At 35.5% G+C, this 13,860-nt stretch overlaps 2 protein-coding genes and 1 long non-coding RNA gene across 3 annotated transcripts; all 3 read left to right on the top strand.

Moving 5' to 3' along the window:
• The first annotated feature begins 1,391 nt into the window (after positions 1-1,391).
• On the top strand, positions 1,392-2,219 carry LOC118061947 (uncharacterized). The gene has a single exon (XM_035075589.2). It carries the CDS (start codon positions 1,392-1,394, stop codon positions 2,217-2,219), a length of 828 nt encoding a protein of 275 aa, XP_034931480.1.
• A 1,839-nt stretch (positions 2,220-4,058) lies between these two features.
• Positions 4,059-6,058, top strand: LOC140955601 (uncharacterized). The gene is made up of 2 exons (XR_012169890.1): positions 4,059-4,316; positions 5,224-6,058. It is a non-coding gene; the product is annotated as an uncharacterized lncRNA (long non-coding RNA).
• Positions 6,059-9,608: 3,550 nt separating this feature from the next.
• On the top strand, positions 9,609-10,629 carry LOC118061948 (uncharacterized). The gene has a single exon (XM_035075590.2). The coding sequence runs from the start codon at positions 9,653-9,655 to the stop codon at positions 10,466-10,468; it is 816 nt and encodes a 271-aa protein (XP_034931481.1). The 5' UTR covers positions 9,609-9,652; the 3' UTR covers positions 10,469-10,629.
• Positions 10,630-13,860: the final 3,231 nt, after the last annotated feature.

Below are 13,860 nucleotides of genomic sequence, written 5' to 3'. Positions count from 1 at the left end.
TATTCTCTGAGACTCTGATAGGAGTTTCGGTTCTTGATCCTTGCTCCATTCCAGGGATGCGTACTACAATTTGTAAGATGTTTCTTGCTGCAACGCCTCTCATATCTCCATCTGTTTTTTCATAACGAATCTGGTGTTGTCACTAAAAAACTGGGCTTATCGAGAAAAAAAGCAACCATCTTCCCAACAACACCTCTAGCATCCATTATATACACAACAAGAAGTATCAATTCAAATTCCATTGCTCCAGGCTTGCAATTGCAGTCATGTGTTGCATTTTTCAACAGGCCCGGCTTTCTGTCATCATAAGTTATAACAGTTCAGGAGTGCTGCCTATAACATACTATGACATAATAGCAAGAACCCATGTGTTGCAGACACAAATATCATCATTACACCAAATGATTTTGAACATATTAAAATTCAAAGACCATCTCGTGGTGCAATGCTATTCAAGCGGCAAAGTTGAAAAGCCGTTGCCTTGACTCGCTTATTCAGGTCTCTGACAACGTTGTTTCCTGCTTTATTGCCATGACACCCTGCACGAGGATATCAATCAAATAAAATATATGTGCACACAAGTGGATTGTACCCATATCTTCCATACAAATATATTTATTTTTCCCGAGCTTCAATACAAAAATGAATCATGAGGCTCGGATATAGCTCTCACTGATATAATATACTTGGTGAGGAGCAACTGGAATCTTGACAGCCTATTGTTTGCATCTAAATTTGACACGGTGGTGCACTGATGATATAGGCCAATCAAACATGGAATGTATTTCTTAATGAATGCACATGAGTGATAATTCAAGCTGGTTGTTGTGTGATGAAGCAAGATCCACCTGTTTTCCATATGTGTTCATCTTTAATATGGTGTTTGTAGTGGTTAATTATTCAAGTTGATACCATATTGTGGAGCAGCATGTCAAGGAGGCAGGAAACAACTTTGTCAGAGACTTGTATTTTGTAACCAATCATTCAACAATACCATGGGATTTTTAAATTTTCATTATGAATAGCTCCAAAAACTTATTTATGAGATTAAGATCAGTACATTTCACGTGATGAGATTCCAGCTAAATTATGCTTACGGATCATATTTCTGCTGGGTTATCAGGAGGCATTCTGCTATTATTTGAATAATAACAATCAGTTGAGACTATATTATTAGCATTATGTTTCCCGAACTACAATGATGATGAGAGAAAGTCGGCATTGTCAGAAACCTTGTCACATGACAGCAAATGCAAGTCTGGATGCAGATGCATCCCAGTTGTTATTTCCTAGCCTCTATATAAGAGGCCCAGAGGAGGTTTCTTGAACAACGTCTCCCAAGCTCAATTGTATCAACATCAATAACCAGCGCTCTTCTGCTAAAGGATAAGATGGCTGCTTGCCACATTCGCTCTACCAGCTTGCCCTCAAGATCTCACCCTCTAAATGTCAGCGTAGAAGATCAATTGGACAGGTTGAGATCATCACAAACAACTTCTACTTCACTTTACCACAAATTGAGTGGCCTCCAAGTCTTGTATGAGTGTGTTGAGGATTTTCTTCAGTTGCCATCAACACAACAAACCCTCTCCAATGAACACCAGAAAGAAAGGGGAGAAGAGGTGTTGAGTGGATCTCTGCTCTTGTTGGACATGTGCAGCACAACTAGAGATGTTTTTTCATCTATGAAGGAGTGCTTGCAGGAACTTGAATCATCTCTCAGGAGGAGAAAAGGTGGAGAATCTGGATTCGCAAGTGAAGTTGAAGCTTACATGATGTCCAGGAAACAATTAGATAAAACAATCCGCAAATGCCTCAAAAATTTGAAGAGCATGGAGAAGAACATCACTTCAGCAGTCGATGCAGTCAGCCTGCTGACAGAAGTAAAAGAAATCAGCCTTGAGATTTTCCAATCTCTCTTGTCCATGGTTTCTCAGACAAAGGCAAGATCAAGCTCCCATGGCTGGTCTGTCGTTTCAAAATTATTTCAATCCAAACGTGTATCGTGCGAAGCTGAACTCAATGAATTCGAAAAGATAGACGCGGAATTGCTTGTCCTGAAATCGAGCAAAGACATCAATTCTGTACAAGTGCAAAATACATTGAAAGGACTGGAGGCATTAGAGTCAACCATTCAGGAAGCAGAGGAGGAGTTGGAGGCTGTTTACAGGAAATTACTGAAAACCAGAGTTACCATTCTCAACATTCTCAGCCACTAGTTGATGCTCCTCTCAAGATGGAGCAGCTTTGCTTTCACTGCCCTTCAATACAATTTTGCAAGACAATTTTGCTATAGTTGTAAATATATAGAAATATTCAAGTGTACGAAGATCACTTTGAACATAATACAATGCAATAACAATTATCTTAAAACATGTTCCATCCATCTCTCTCCTTGAATATATTGTCATGAAAATTTACACTTCCTTGAGAAATCATCAGAACCTGGATCCAATTCTTATCTCGCCTCTTAGTGATCATTACTGTCCTTTATTGAAAAATACATCTCATTTTTTATCAGTCATATGAACATTTATGTTGGCTAGAAAAGGAAAAAAAGAAAGAAGGGATAGTCTTTTCAGAGTAAATCTCGTCTATTCCTTTCCAACTCCAGTCTCATTGGCAAGAAATTCAGCCGTGTACAGGTGCAAAATGTATTGAAGGGACTGAAGGTTTTGCAATGTAGCATTCAAGAAGTTGAGGAGATTAAATCAGTATAAATCTCATTGATACTGATTTTTTTTATTAAATTACTTTAAATATTAGCTATGTTGACATATTAATTCATAGTCCGATTAATTAGAATAGGCCAGGTTAATTTTAAGGAATTTTATTAATTTTATTTTTTTGTTAAAACAACATCGTTTTCAATCAATCGGTCACTCGAAGCCCTTAGCCCAATTAAACTTGAGTTGGGATGCCAACTATGCTTTTATTTTGACAGGGGAAGAACCAACAGGATTCCCAACAGCTTTAGAAAGACATGCCTGGCCTGAAAAGCCATAAAACTGAGACTGGGACAGAAGCAGCAGTTGCATATCCCAGTTACGCAAAGACAGTTTAGAATCTCTCTATCAGTGTGTTCATCAGATTGCGTGAATTTATCTTAGGACTAAATATTTGCAAAAAAAAACACTAAGCTTACATTCCTTCATACTGTTTCAATATAATAGTAATGAAGAATTCATTCATCCAAAAAAGAATAGCAGTGTTCATATGGAGACAGAGAGAGAACGAAAGAGAGGGAAGGCAACATTTGAGATTAAACAATCCAAGTAAATTGCGTGTTTTTCTTTGTATTTATTATATATACTGTCAGATGATAACAATGTACAGATGATTAGCTGACAGGGAAAAAAAAAAAAACTGTCCCCAAGAGGAAGTTAATGATCTAGTGATTGAGAATGTTCAGAAGAAAGACTCTTGTTTTAACTAGTAGTCTGTAGACAGATTCTAACTCCTCTTCTACTTCCTGAATGCTCCAATGAAATGCCTCCAAAATTTTCAATGCATTTTGGACTTGTAGAAAACTAATGTCTTTGCTTGATTTCAAAGCAAGCAATTCAGCATCGATCATCTCTGCTTAATTGGCATCAACTACACGTTTGAACTTCAACAGACCAGCTGCCACTTCCCTTTAATTTTGTTGACAGAGAAACGGAAGTTAAGAGGGATGCGAACACAGCAACACTGATTTCTTCAGATTCTCTTGTCAGACACGCCAAGATGGTTTCTTTGTCCAAGGTTGGTTATGTGCACTTTTCTCCATTGTCATCGAGTATCTGAAGGACTTGAAGATCACTTGCTTCGGTTTTTAACTAACCATATATGCTTCAATGTTCATTGGAGAGGGCTTGGTAGGAGAGTGGAGATTGAAGAAAATCGTCCATGCACTAGTATAAAGTCTTGAGGCCACTTGATCTTTGGCAAGTTGATGAGGATGTTTCTTGTGATGATCTCAACATTTCCAAATGCAACTTGATATTCTGAGTGTCACGACCCGAATCCCGGATCCATGACTGGCACATAGGCAAGGTTCCCCTCCAAGGTTCCTGTAATGTTTTGAAATTAATAGGATAGGATATTACAACAAAGCCTTTGGAGGCTTAAAAGTGGGAATAAATGAATGAGGGGTATAGTTGTAATTGGACAAATAGTTGATATATATAAATAGGAAGTAAAAAAAAAAAAAAAGGAAAGAGTGATCTGAAATTAGAGAGCAGAATCGTGAGAGAGAAGGGAGAAAGAAGAAGAAGAAGAGAAAAGAGGGAAATTGGAAAGGAAATAGAAAGAAGTTGGAGGAAATAAATAAAAAGGTAAGATTATGTATATATATGTGTTAATTAAGCTTTAATTTTAGTTTTGATGAATTTTAGGGTTTTGAGAATTTGTGTTTTGGCTTTAATTGATGAATTAAATTGAAGGTTAGGGGTTGATTGTTGTGGGTAATTGATTATTAAGTTGATTATGGAAGATTATGATGATTTTGAGTTATGGTTTTGTTTGAATGGTGAATTTGTGTTAGAAATCAGGGGATAACAGTAGGTGATCTGTTGAAATTCTGGGTTTGAGGTTGAAGATGACGAAAATTCAATTTGGTCCCTCAATTTATGGAAATTACAGTTTAGTCCCCGAACTTTGGAAAATTACAAATTGGTCCCTGGAGCATATTCCGAGATTCTGAACAGAATAACATATGAATTATGGACAGAATTACTGTATAGATAAGAGAATTTAACACTTTCAATTTAGTCCTCCAATTTGACAAAAAGTATGGTTTGACCCTAAAAATTTGGTAAAATTCCAAAATGATCCCTGAAGCATAATGATACATCCTGGGCAGAATTGAGGATTAATTGAGATCAGAATTTCAGTATATTCATGGATTTATAACAAATTTCAGTTTGGTCCTCCATTTGATAAAAGTTACAATTTGGCCCTAAAAATATGGAAAATTTTCAGATTAGTCCCTAGCTGTAATATTAGCTTTTGCAGATTAGTTTGATGAAGAATTAAGGGTTATTTAGTGAATTATTACCAATTTTATTAGTTGTTTTTATTATGGATTAGATTTCGGGAAAACCGTTAGATTTTGGGTTTTTGAGAAAATTGACTAGTTAGTTCAAAAACATATAGGGTTACGGAATACACACTTATTTAAGTGTATTAAATAGGTTAAATGTTCTTTCGAGTCGTTCTTGAATATGTCTCCTTTGTATTCAGATAATCCTGATATTCTACCGGCGGGACGTCAGTAGGATTTCCTTCGATTTCAGCTTGTGAGTGTTGTTTGCTTTTGAGTCAGGTGAGTGGATAATTTTCCATATGCATGAGAAATACTATAAATATTTGATTTGTTAATATGAATTGGATCATGCTTCTTGATAATATATATTGATTATTATCCTTGTTATGATAAAGCATGATCAATTATTGAATCTGAATTCTTGATATGAACCAGTATGTAGTTTGAAGTGAATTCTGAATTGATAGCTCCTCATTTGATTGATGTCATGAGTTGAGCTTTGCGATATGAATATGTTTGTTTGATTATGATTATGAACCTATGGTATGTCAGTCAGAATACCCATGCTAACAGGGTAGTGTTAGTCTTTGTGCACATCGTATCTGAACCCTAGTTGGTCGGGGGAGACACCAACCTGTGTGGACTGATCATCCCACAGTACGGAACCTCATGCTCATTGCATTTTGATTTTCTGACGAGTTCTACCATATGATATTCTTGTTATGGCCTATTTGATAAACCTTCGTATAAGAACTAAAGTCATACTTGTATATATATTTCTCATTGCTATATTACCTCGTGTGTGTATATTGAACGTTATCTACTCACTGAGTTGTTGAACTCACCCTCTCATTATTTATTCTTTTCAAGCTTATAGCTTGATAGCGGGTTACTTTTGTTGAACCTTCCGAACCTGCTTTTGGTTGTAATTTGTATCTTTCTTTTTATGTCAAGTTAGTGCTCCAAAACTATGAAATTATATTAACTCTTGTATTAAGACAATCGACTTATGTTATGAAGTTAGTTTTGTTATTAGTGCTGCGTTGAACAACTCTGATTGAGTTTTGAAGGATAAGTTTGTATGTAAGTTTGGGTTCGCATAGGTTTGGAACCTTGGAGGGGAACCTTGCCTATGTGTCGGTCATGAATCCGGGAATCGGGTCGTGACAGTTCCAAACCTATGCGAACCCAAACTTACATACAATCTTTTGAACAAGTCAATCAGAGTTGTTCAACACAGCATAAACAACAAACTAACTTCATAATATAATTCGATTGTCTTAATACAAGAGTTCATATAAAATTCATAGTTTTGGAGCACTAACTTGACATAAAAAGAAAGATACAAATTACAACCAAAAGCAGGTTCGGAAGGTTCAACAAAAGTAACCCGCTATCAAACTATAAGCCTGAAAAGAATAAATAATGAGAGGGTGAGTTCAACAACTCAGTGAGTAGATAACGTTCAATATACGCACACGAGGTAATATAACAATGAGAAATATATATATACAAGTATGGCTTTAGTTCTTATACGAAGGTTTATCAAATAGGTCATAACAAGAATATCATATGGTAGAACTCGTTAGAAAATCAAAATGCAATGAGCATGAGGCTCCGTACTGTGGGATGATCAGTCCACACAGGTTGGTGACTCCCCCTACTAACTAGGGTTCAGATACGATGTGCACAAAGACTAACACTACCCTGTTAGCATGGGTATTCTGACTGACATACCATAGGTTCATAATCATAATCTAACAAATATATTCATATCTCAAAGCTCAACTCATGACATCAATCAAATGAGGAGCTATCAATTCAGAATTCAATTCAAAATATATACTAGTTCATATCAAGAATTCAGATTCAGTAATTGATCATGCTTTATCATAACAAGGATAATAATCAATATATATTATCAAGAAGCATGATCTAATTCATATTAACAAATCAAATATTTATAGTATTTCTCATGCATATGGAAAATTATCCACTCACCTGACTCAAAAGCAGACACCGAAGAAAATCCTACTAACATCCCGGCGGTAGAATATCAGGATTATCTGAATACAAAGGAGACATATTCAAGAACGACTCGAAAGAACATTTAACCTATTTAATAAACTTAACCAAGGGTGTATACCGTAACCCTATATAGTTTTTGAACTAACTAGTCAATTTTCTCAAAAACCCAAAATCTAATAGTTTTCTCGAAATCTAATCCATAATAAAAACAACTAATAAAATTGATAATAATTCACTAAATAATCCTTAATTATTCATCAAACTAATCTGCAAAAGCTACTATGACAGCTAGGGACTAATCTGGAATTTTTCCATATTTGTAGGGCCAAATTGTAACTTTCATCTAATGGAGGACCAAACTGAAATTTGTTATAAATCCATGAATATACTGAAATTCTGACCTCAATTAATCCTCAATTCCGTCCAGGATGTATCATTATGCTTCAGGGATCATTCTGGAATTTTACTAAATTTTTAAGGTCAAATCGTACTTTTTGTCAAATTGGAGGACTAAATTGAAAGTGTTAAATTATCTTATCTATACAGTAACCATAATTCATATGTTATTCTGTTCAGAATCTCGGAATATGCTCCAGGGACCAATTTGCAATTTTTCAAAGTTCGGGGACTAAACTGTAATTTCCATAAATTGAGGGACCAAATTGAATTTTCGTCATCTTCAACCTCAAACTCAGAATTTCAACAGATCACCTACTGTTAACCCCTGATTTCTAACACAAATTCACCATTCAAACAAAACTATAACTCAAAATCATCATAATCTTCCATAATCAACTTAATAATCAATTACCCACAACAATCAACCCCTAACCTTCAATTTAATTCATCAATTAAACCCAAAACACAAATTCTCAAAACCCTAACATTCATCAAAACTGAAATTAAAACTTAATTAACATATTATACACATTAAACAACCTAAATCTTACCTTTTTCACTTATTTCCTCCAAATCTCTTCCTTTTTCCCTTATTTTCCCTTCTTTTCTCTTCTTCTTCTTCCTCCCTCTTCTCTCTCACGGTTCTGCTCTCTAATAATTCAGATCACACTTTTTTTTTTTTTTTACTTCCTATTTATATTTATCAATTTTTGTTTCAATTACCATAATACCCCTTATTCATTTATTCCAACTTTTAAGCCTCCAAGGGCTTTTTTGTAATATCCTATCTTATTAATTTCAAAACATTACACTGAGCTAGGGGATGGGATTCTGAAGCCAAGCTGATGGAGCGAAAATGGCAAGCAGCTTTAGAGCTCCAACTATGGCATCCATCTTCCCTTAAGAAGAAGAAAGCCTCCATCAGTGGGATATGTAATGTAGGTCCAACTTCAAAGTCGTTCAAGCCAACTCCTCTTGCACCAATTATATACCGAACACAGAGTCGCAATTCAGATTCCATCATCCCAGGCTTGCATTACTGTCATGTGTTGCATTTTCCGACAGCGACCGGCTTTCTCTCATCATTGTTATGATTCAAGATGAGTGCTTCCTATAAGATAATCCTAATATTAACACATGTGCCAATGAATCCTCGACAGAAAAATTTTCATTACATCAGAATCCATTTGACTTTGAGCTAGAATGCTGTGAAATTCACAGACCATCTCATAATACATTGCTGTTCCTGAGGCAAATCTGACCAGCCATTGCTACGAACACTATTTTCTAATGTTAATGAAATGAATAAAAATCAGTTATTCAGATCCCTGACAAAATTGTTTCCTGCTTCATTGCCATGACACCCTGCGTAAGGATATGAATCAAATAAAATATATAAGCGCACAAGTGGATTGCACCCATATCTTCAACATACACAATTATCTTGCTCGAGCTTCTGTACAGAACAAAAAGGATCGTGAGGCTCGGAAATAGCTCCAATTGATAGACCTGGTGGGGAGCATTTGGAATCTTGACAGGCCATTATTTGCATGTGAATTTGGCACAGAGGTGCACGTGTGATATAGCTCAACAAAACATGAAATGTATTTGTTAATGATGCACGTATGTGATAATTACAAGCTGGTTGGCATGTGATCAAGCAAGATCCACCTATTCGCTATACGTGTTTCATCTTTAATCTAGTCTGTACAGGATAGTCGATACCCTACTGTAGAGCAGCATGTCCAAGAAGCAGGAAACAATTATGTCAGACTTGTATTATGTTAACAGTATTTTGATTACCATAACATTTTAATATCATGAAGAGCTCCAAAATCTTTATTGCGAGATTGAGATCTGTACATTTCACATGATGAGATTCCTGATAAATTACTCATACGGTGTGATGATCGTATTCCTGTCTGGGTTGCAAGGAGGCATGCTAATATTATTTTAAAAATTATTATCAGTTGAGATTATTTTTTTAGCATTATGCTTCCTGAACTACAACAATGATGAGAGAGAGTCGCATTGTTAGAAAAAGGCCACATGACAGCAAATGCAAGTATGGATACATGCATTTCTTATTGTTATTTCCTATTGTCTATTTAATAGACCCATGAGAGATGCCTTGAACAACATCTCCCAAGCTCAATTGTATCAACATCAATAACCAGCGTTCTTCTGCTAAAGGATAAGATGGCTGCTTGCCACATTCGCTCTACTAGCTTGCCCTCAAGATCTCACCCTCTAAATGTCAGCGTAGAAGATCAATTGGACAGGTTGAGATCATCACAGACAACTTCTACTTCACTTTACCACAAATTGAGTGGCCTCAAAGTCTTGTATGAGTGTGTTGAGGATTTTCTTCAGTTGCCATCAACACAACAAACCCTCTCCAATGAACAGCAAAAAGAAATGGGAGAAGAGGTGTTGAGTGGATCTCTGCTCTTGTTGGACATGTGCAGCACAACTAGAGATGTTTTTTCATCAATGAAGGAGTCCTTGCAGGAACTTGAATCATCTCTCAGGAGGAGAAAAGGTGGAGAATCTGGATTCGCAAGTGAAGTTGAAGCTTACATGATGTCCAGGAAACAATTAGATAAAACAATCCGCAAATGCCTCAAAAATTTGAAGAACATCACTTCAGCAGTCGATGCAGTCAGCATGCTAAGAGAAGTAAAAGAAATCAGCCTCGAGATTTTCCAATCTCTCTTGTCCATGGTTTCTCAGACAAAGGCAAGATCAAGCTCCCATGGCTGGTCTGTCGTTTCAAAACTATTTCAATCCAAACGTGTATCATGCGAAGCTGAACTCAATGAATTCGAAAAGATAGACGCGGAATTGCTTGTCCTGAAGTCGAGCAAAGACATCAATTCTGTACAAGTGCAAAATACATTGAAAGGACTGGAGGCATTAGAGTCAACCATTCAGGAAGCAGAGGAGGAGTTGGAGGCTGTTTACAGGAAATTACTGAAAACCAGAGTTACCATCCTCAACATTCTCAGCCACTAGTTGATGCTCTTCTCGAGATGGAGCAGCTTTGCTTTCACTGTCCTTCAATACAATTTTGCAAGACAATTTTACCATAGTTGTAAATATATAGAAACAGACAACTGTAAAAATATCAATATGAATTACCATACCTTTCATCTAAATTGCTCGTGGCTCTCTCTTCTCCCATGTCTTGTCTTCAAAATCTTAACAGTTAATTTATTTATCCATAAAAAAATGTTACTTGTTTAATTGTTTGCAGCAGATTGTTAATGGAAAAAATTGAAGCCAGCTCTTGTTGTATTGAATAGATTAATTAATGCAACCTGGGTTCCTGTCCTAATTTCTTATTGACGCTAACTTGTACAGCCTAGATAATTGCTTTTGCTCTTTGCAGTTTTCCATAGAAAATGGCCGCCATCCACTGGAACGTGTCCTGAAGTGTTTTCAAAGCAGATTGAGCAAGCTTAATGACCTGAACTTGTACTTGTTCATTACAAAACTGGACTTGTTTAGCTTCAATCAAGAGATACCATATAGACATGGTTATAAGACTCAATTCAGATCTAAGCTGCGGGTTGCTTGGCTCAACCTGCAGGTTGATGACCGATTTTTTTATTTCAAATGAGATCGTTTTGATTAAAAAATCTGATTCTGCATCAAACTCAGAATCAAGAATATACCTTAGAATTCCCCTCCATTTTCTTAAAATCCGGTTCTGCCATGGAGAACCACTCGTTTAATGCATGAAATATTTTTGGAATTGACTTTGGAAAAGAATATTCTTAAAATTCGCCTACTTTTTCCAGGTACAGTTCGTTATACGAAGGAAAGGATAATCATAGAATTCTGAGAACTTTTTCCGAAAAAACCCTTCACCCCTCTCTCCCATCGGATTCAAAGAACCTCAGACTTGAAATATGGGGTTATGATAAAGATAAGAAGAGAAAAATATGGTGGCTGTTCTTGTCGGAATTATTAGCCTTGGAGTCGTACGGTTACACCTAGACATCACATACCATAGATGGGTCCATACATGGCAATTGATTGACTACTCCATATTTAGCCAAACAGTGAACCTTTTTGGTGAATTAGCACCCAACAAATGTAGCCTTCAGGTTCGATGAGTCATGGTCGGTGTAACTATTTTGGCCTTAGACCTCGAGTCTACATGGATCAATGTAGGCCATAATCCAAAATTACAGGATAACAGAGGGCGGGGGGACCATGGTCCACCCTATGGCTAGTACTCCTAGCATTTAAGTTGGTCCTTTGCGCTTATTATAGGAACCATTACTAAAGTCACACATTTAAAAAAGCTGTTGAAAGGGCCTTAGCACCAACCAGAAGAAAATCGAAGGGTGGCCACCTTGTCGAACCATGTGCAGTTAATATTTGAACACTTGGACTAATAAACGACTGATTCATGCTACCAATTGACTTGGAGTGGAGAACCATATCCAGTTTGATAAGGCAAATTAAAGAAAGTTGAGAGATTAGGTATACATCTTTTATGGACCCAACAGGTCCATTTGAAGGTGACAGTGATTGTAAGAACCATGATATGCCAATCAAATTCAAGCTAAGGATAATCCAATAACCTAACATAATTTATGTATTTAAAGAGAATTTTTGCTAGAGAATTTGTTTTTTCTTCTCCTCTCTTCCTTCTGTGACTTTTCTCCCAAAAATAATAAGGAATTTAGTTATATCTAAACTTGTGTTTTTGGGTTTTAAGAAGTGTTGAAGAAGAAGGTAAGTATTACAATCTTTTTTGTTGTTGTTTTTTACTGGGGATTTAGTATATTAATTTGATACATAGATGATTTAGGAGGTGTAATTGATGTTTATTGTGTTAATTTTGGCTTAAAACAAACTAATTGAGGGATTTGTAAATTTTTTTTAAATAAGCAGATTGAGATTCTGGAATCTGGATCAACCGGTTGGTTAAAATAGGCCGATCAATTGCTTGATGTTATGGATTGACCGAATGGTCTGAAACGACCAACTGGCTGGCTTGTGGCGGTTGTTAACATGTTGGTCTTTTTTATCGATTAGTTGACCGAGCAATGGAGTTTAATCGGTTCTTTTAAGTTCGGTTAGATTGAGACATGTTCGGGATCGATTTTTTATTTATATTTACATTTTGGTCTTAAATCTTAGAGTTGTAATATTTTATTTTATCTGTTTCAAGTTATTTTTTAGTGTTTTTTCATATCCGTTATAGGTTTTGCAGACGTTCCTCCTGGCAATCATTAGTTATTCTTAGTTCTACATCTGTTTGCCTTTTACCTTTGTTTTCCGAGCAAGTGGGATAATGGTTAATATGCATGTAACATAAATAAGTTATGTATATTGATTATATGATAAGTACGTATAACATTCTTGAATATCTATATATGTTGATTTTTTGGCAAGTCCTCATCAATTTCTTAAATATGCATTTGCATTATGTTGAATTAAATCATTCGATATGACATTTAATTGCTTTGATAATTATATGAATATCTATTATGTCTTGATATCATACTTGTCATAAACTTCAAACAAACAGAGAGTAGTTAGTCTTTGTACAAATTGATTCGATATAGCTAGTTGGTGAGAGAGGCACCAACCTGTGTGTAAACTAATCATTCCAGGGTGTTTTGTTCTGGTAACCTTCGAGTTTTATATGTTATCTGACATGTATTCTATTACCAAATGCTAATATACTTAGTATATATGTATATATAAGATATGTACGACTTATAATTTATAATATCTAAGATGTATATTAAATGTTATTCACTCATTTTTTTTTTTTTTATTTTTTTGGGTCTTTAGTTTCTGTTAGCATGTTGATTTTGTTGAGAGTTCTTGCTTATTCGCTTTTGATTGGTATGGCTTGCTTGTTTTCGCGAGACTTTCTGTCTTATTCCTTTTTATTTAATGTCTTAGATGCTCAATTATTATATTGTTTCTATTCAAGTTTAGATTTTTATTTCAAAGATTGGATTTTTATTAACGTAACAAGTGTTATATATTATTAATTCTTTTTACTGGTTTTGAGGAATATTTTTAAAGTTTATGAAATGTTGTGTGATTCTATATAATCTGATTTATGATATGCATGTTCTAAGGCTTAGCTTAAGTTAGGTGTCCTTAGAGAACCGCTCCTACATTGTTGATTATGGATCTAAAGTTTGGGTCGTGACAACGATGTAGAGGGGCCCTTATAGAAACTGTGTTAAACCATTTAATGAATTAATATTTCTTATGCTTATTAGTCAAGAAGGGTACTTTCTTTTTATTAAAAGGGTTCATATTTTAAGTGGTTTTCGAAGTCAAGGAAGTTATGAGTGTGCATGTGCATGAGGCTATACATATCTTAAAATTATATTAGTTTTATGATATAACATGTATCAATTAGGTCT

The sequence above is a fragment of the Populus alba genome, chromosome 5 (genome assembly GCF_005239225.2).
Source record: "Populus alba chromosome 5, ASM523922v2, whole genome shotgun sequence".
NCBI classification, from domain to species: Eukaryota; Viridiplantae; Streptophyta; class Magnoliopsida; order Malpighiales; family Salicaceae; genus Populus; species Populus alba.
Note: the sequence above shows the minus strand (reverse complement) of the source record. Positions and strands in the feature narration are given on the sequence as shown.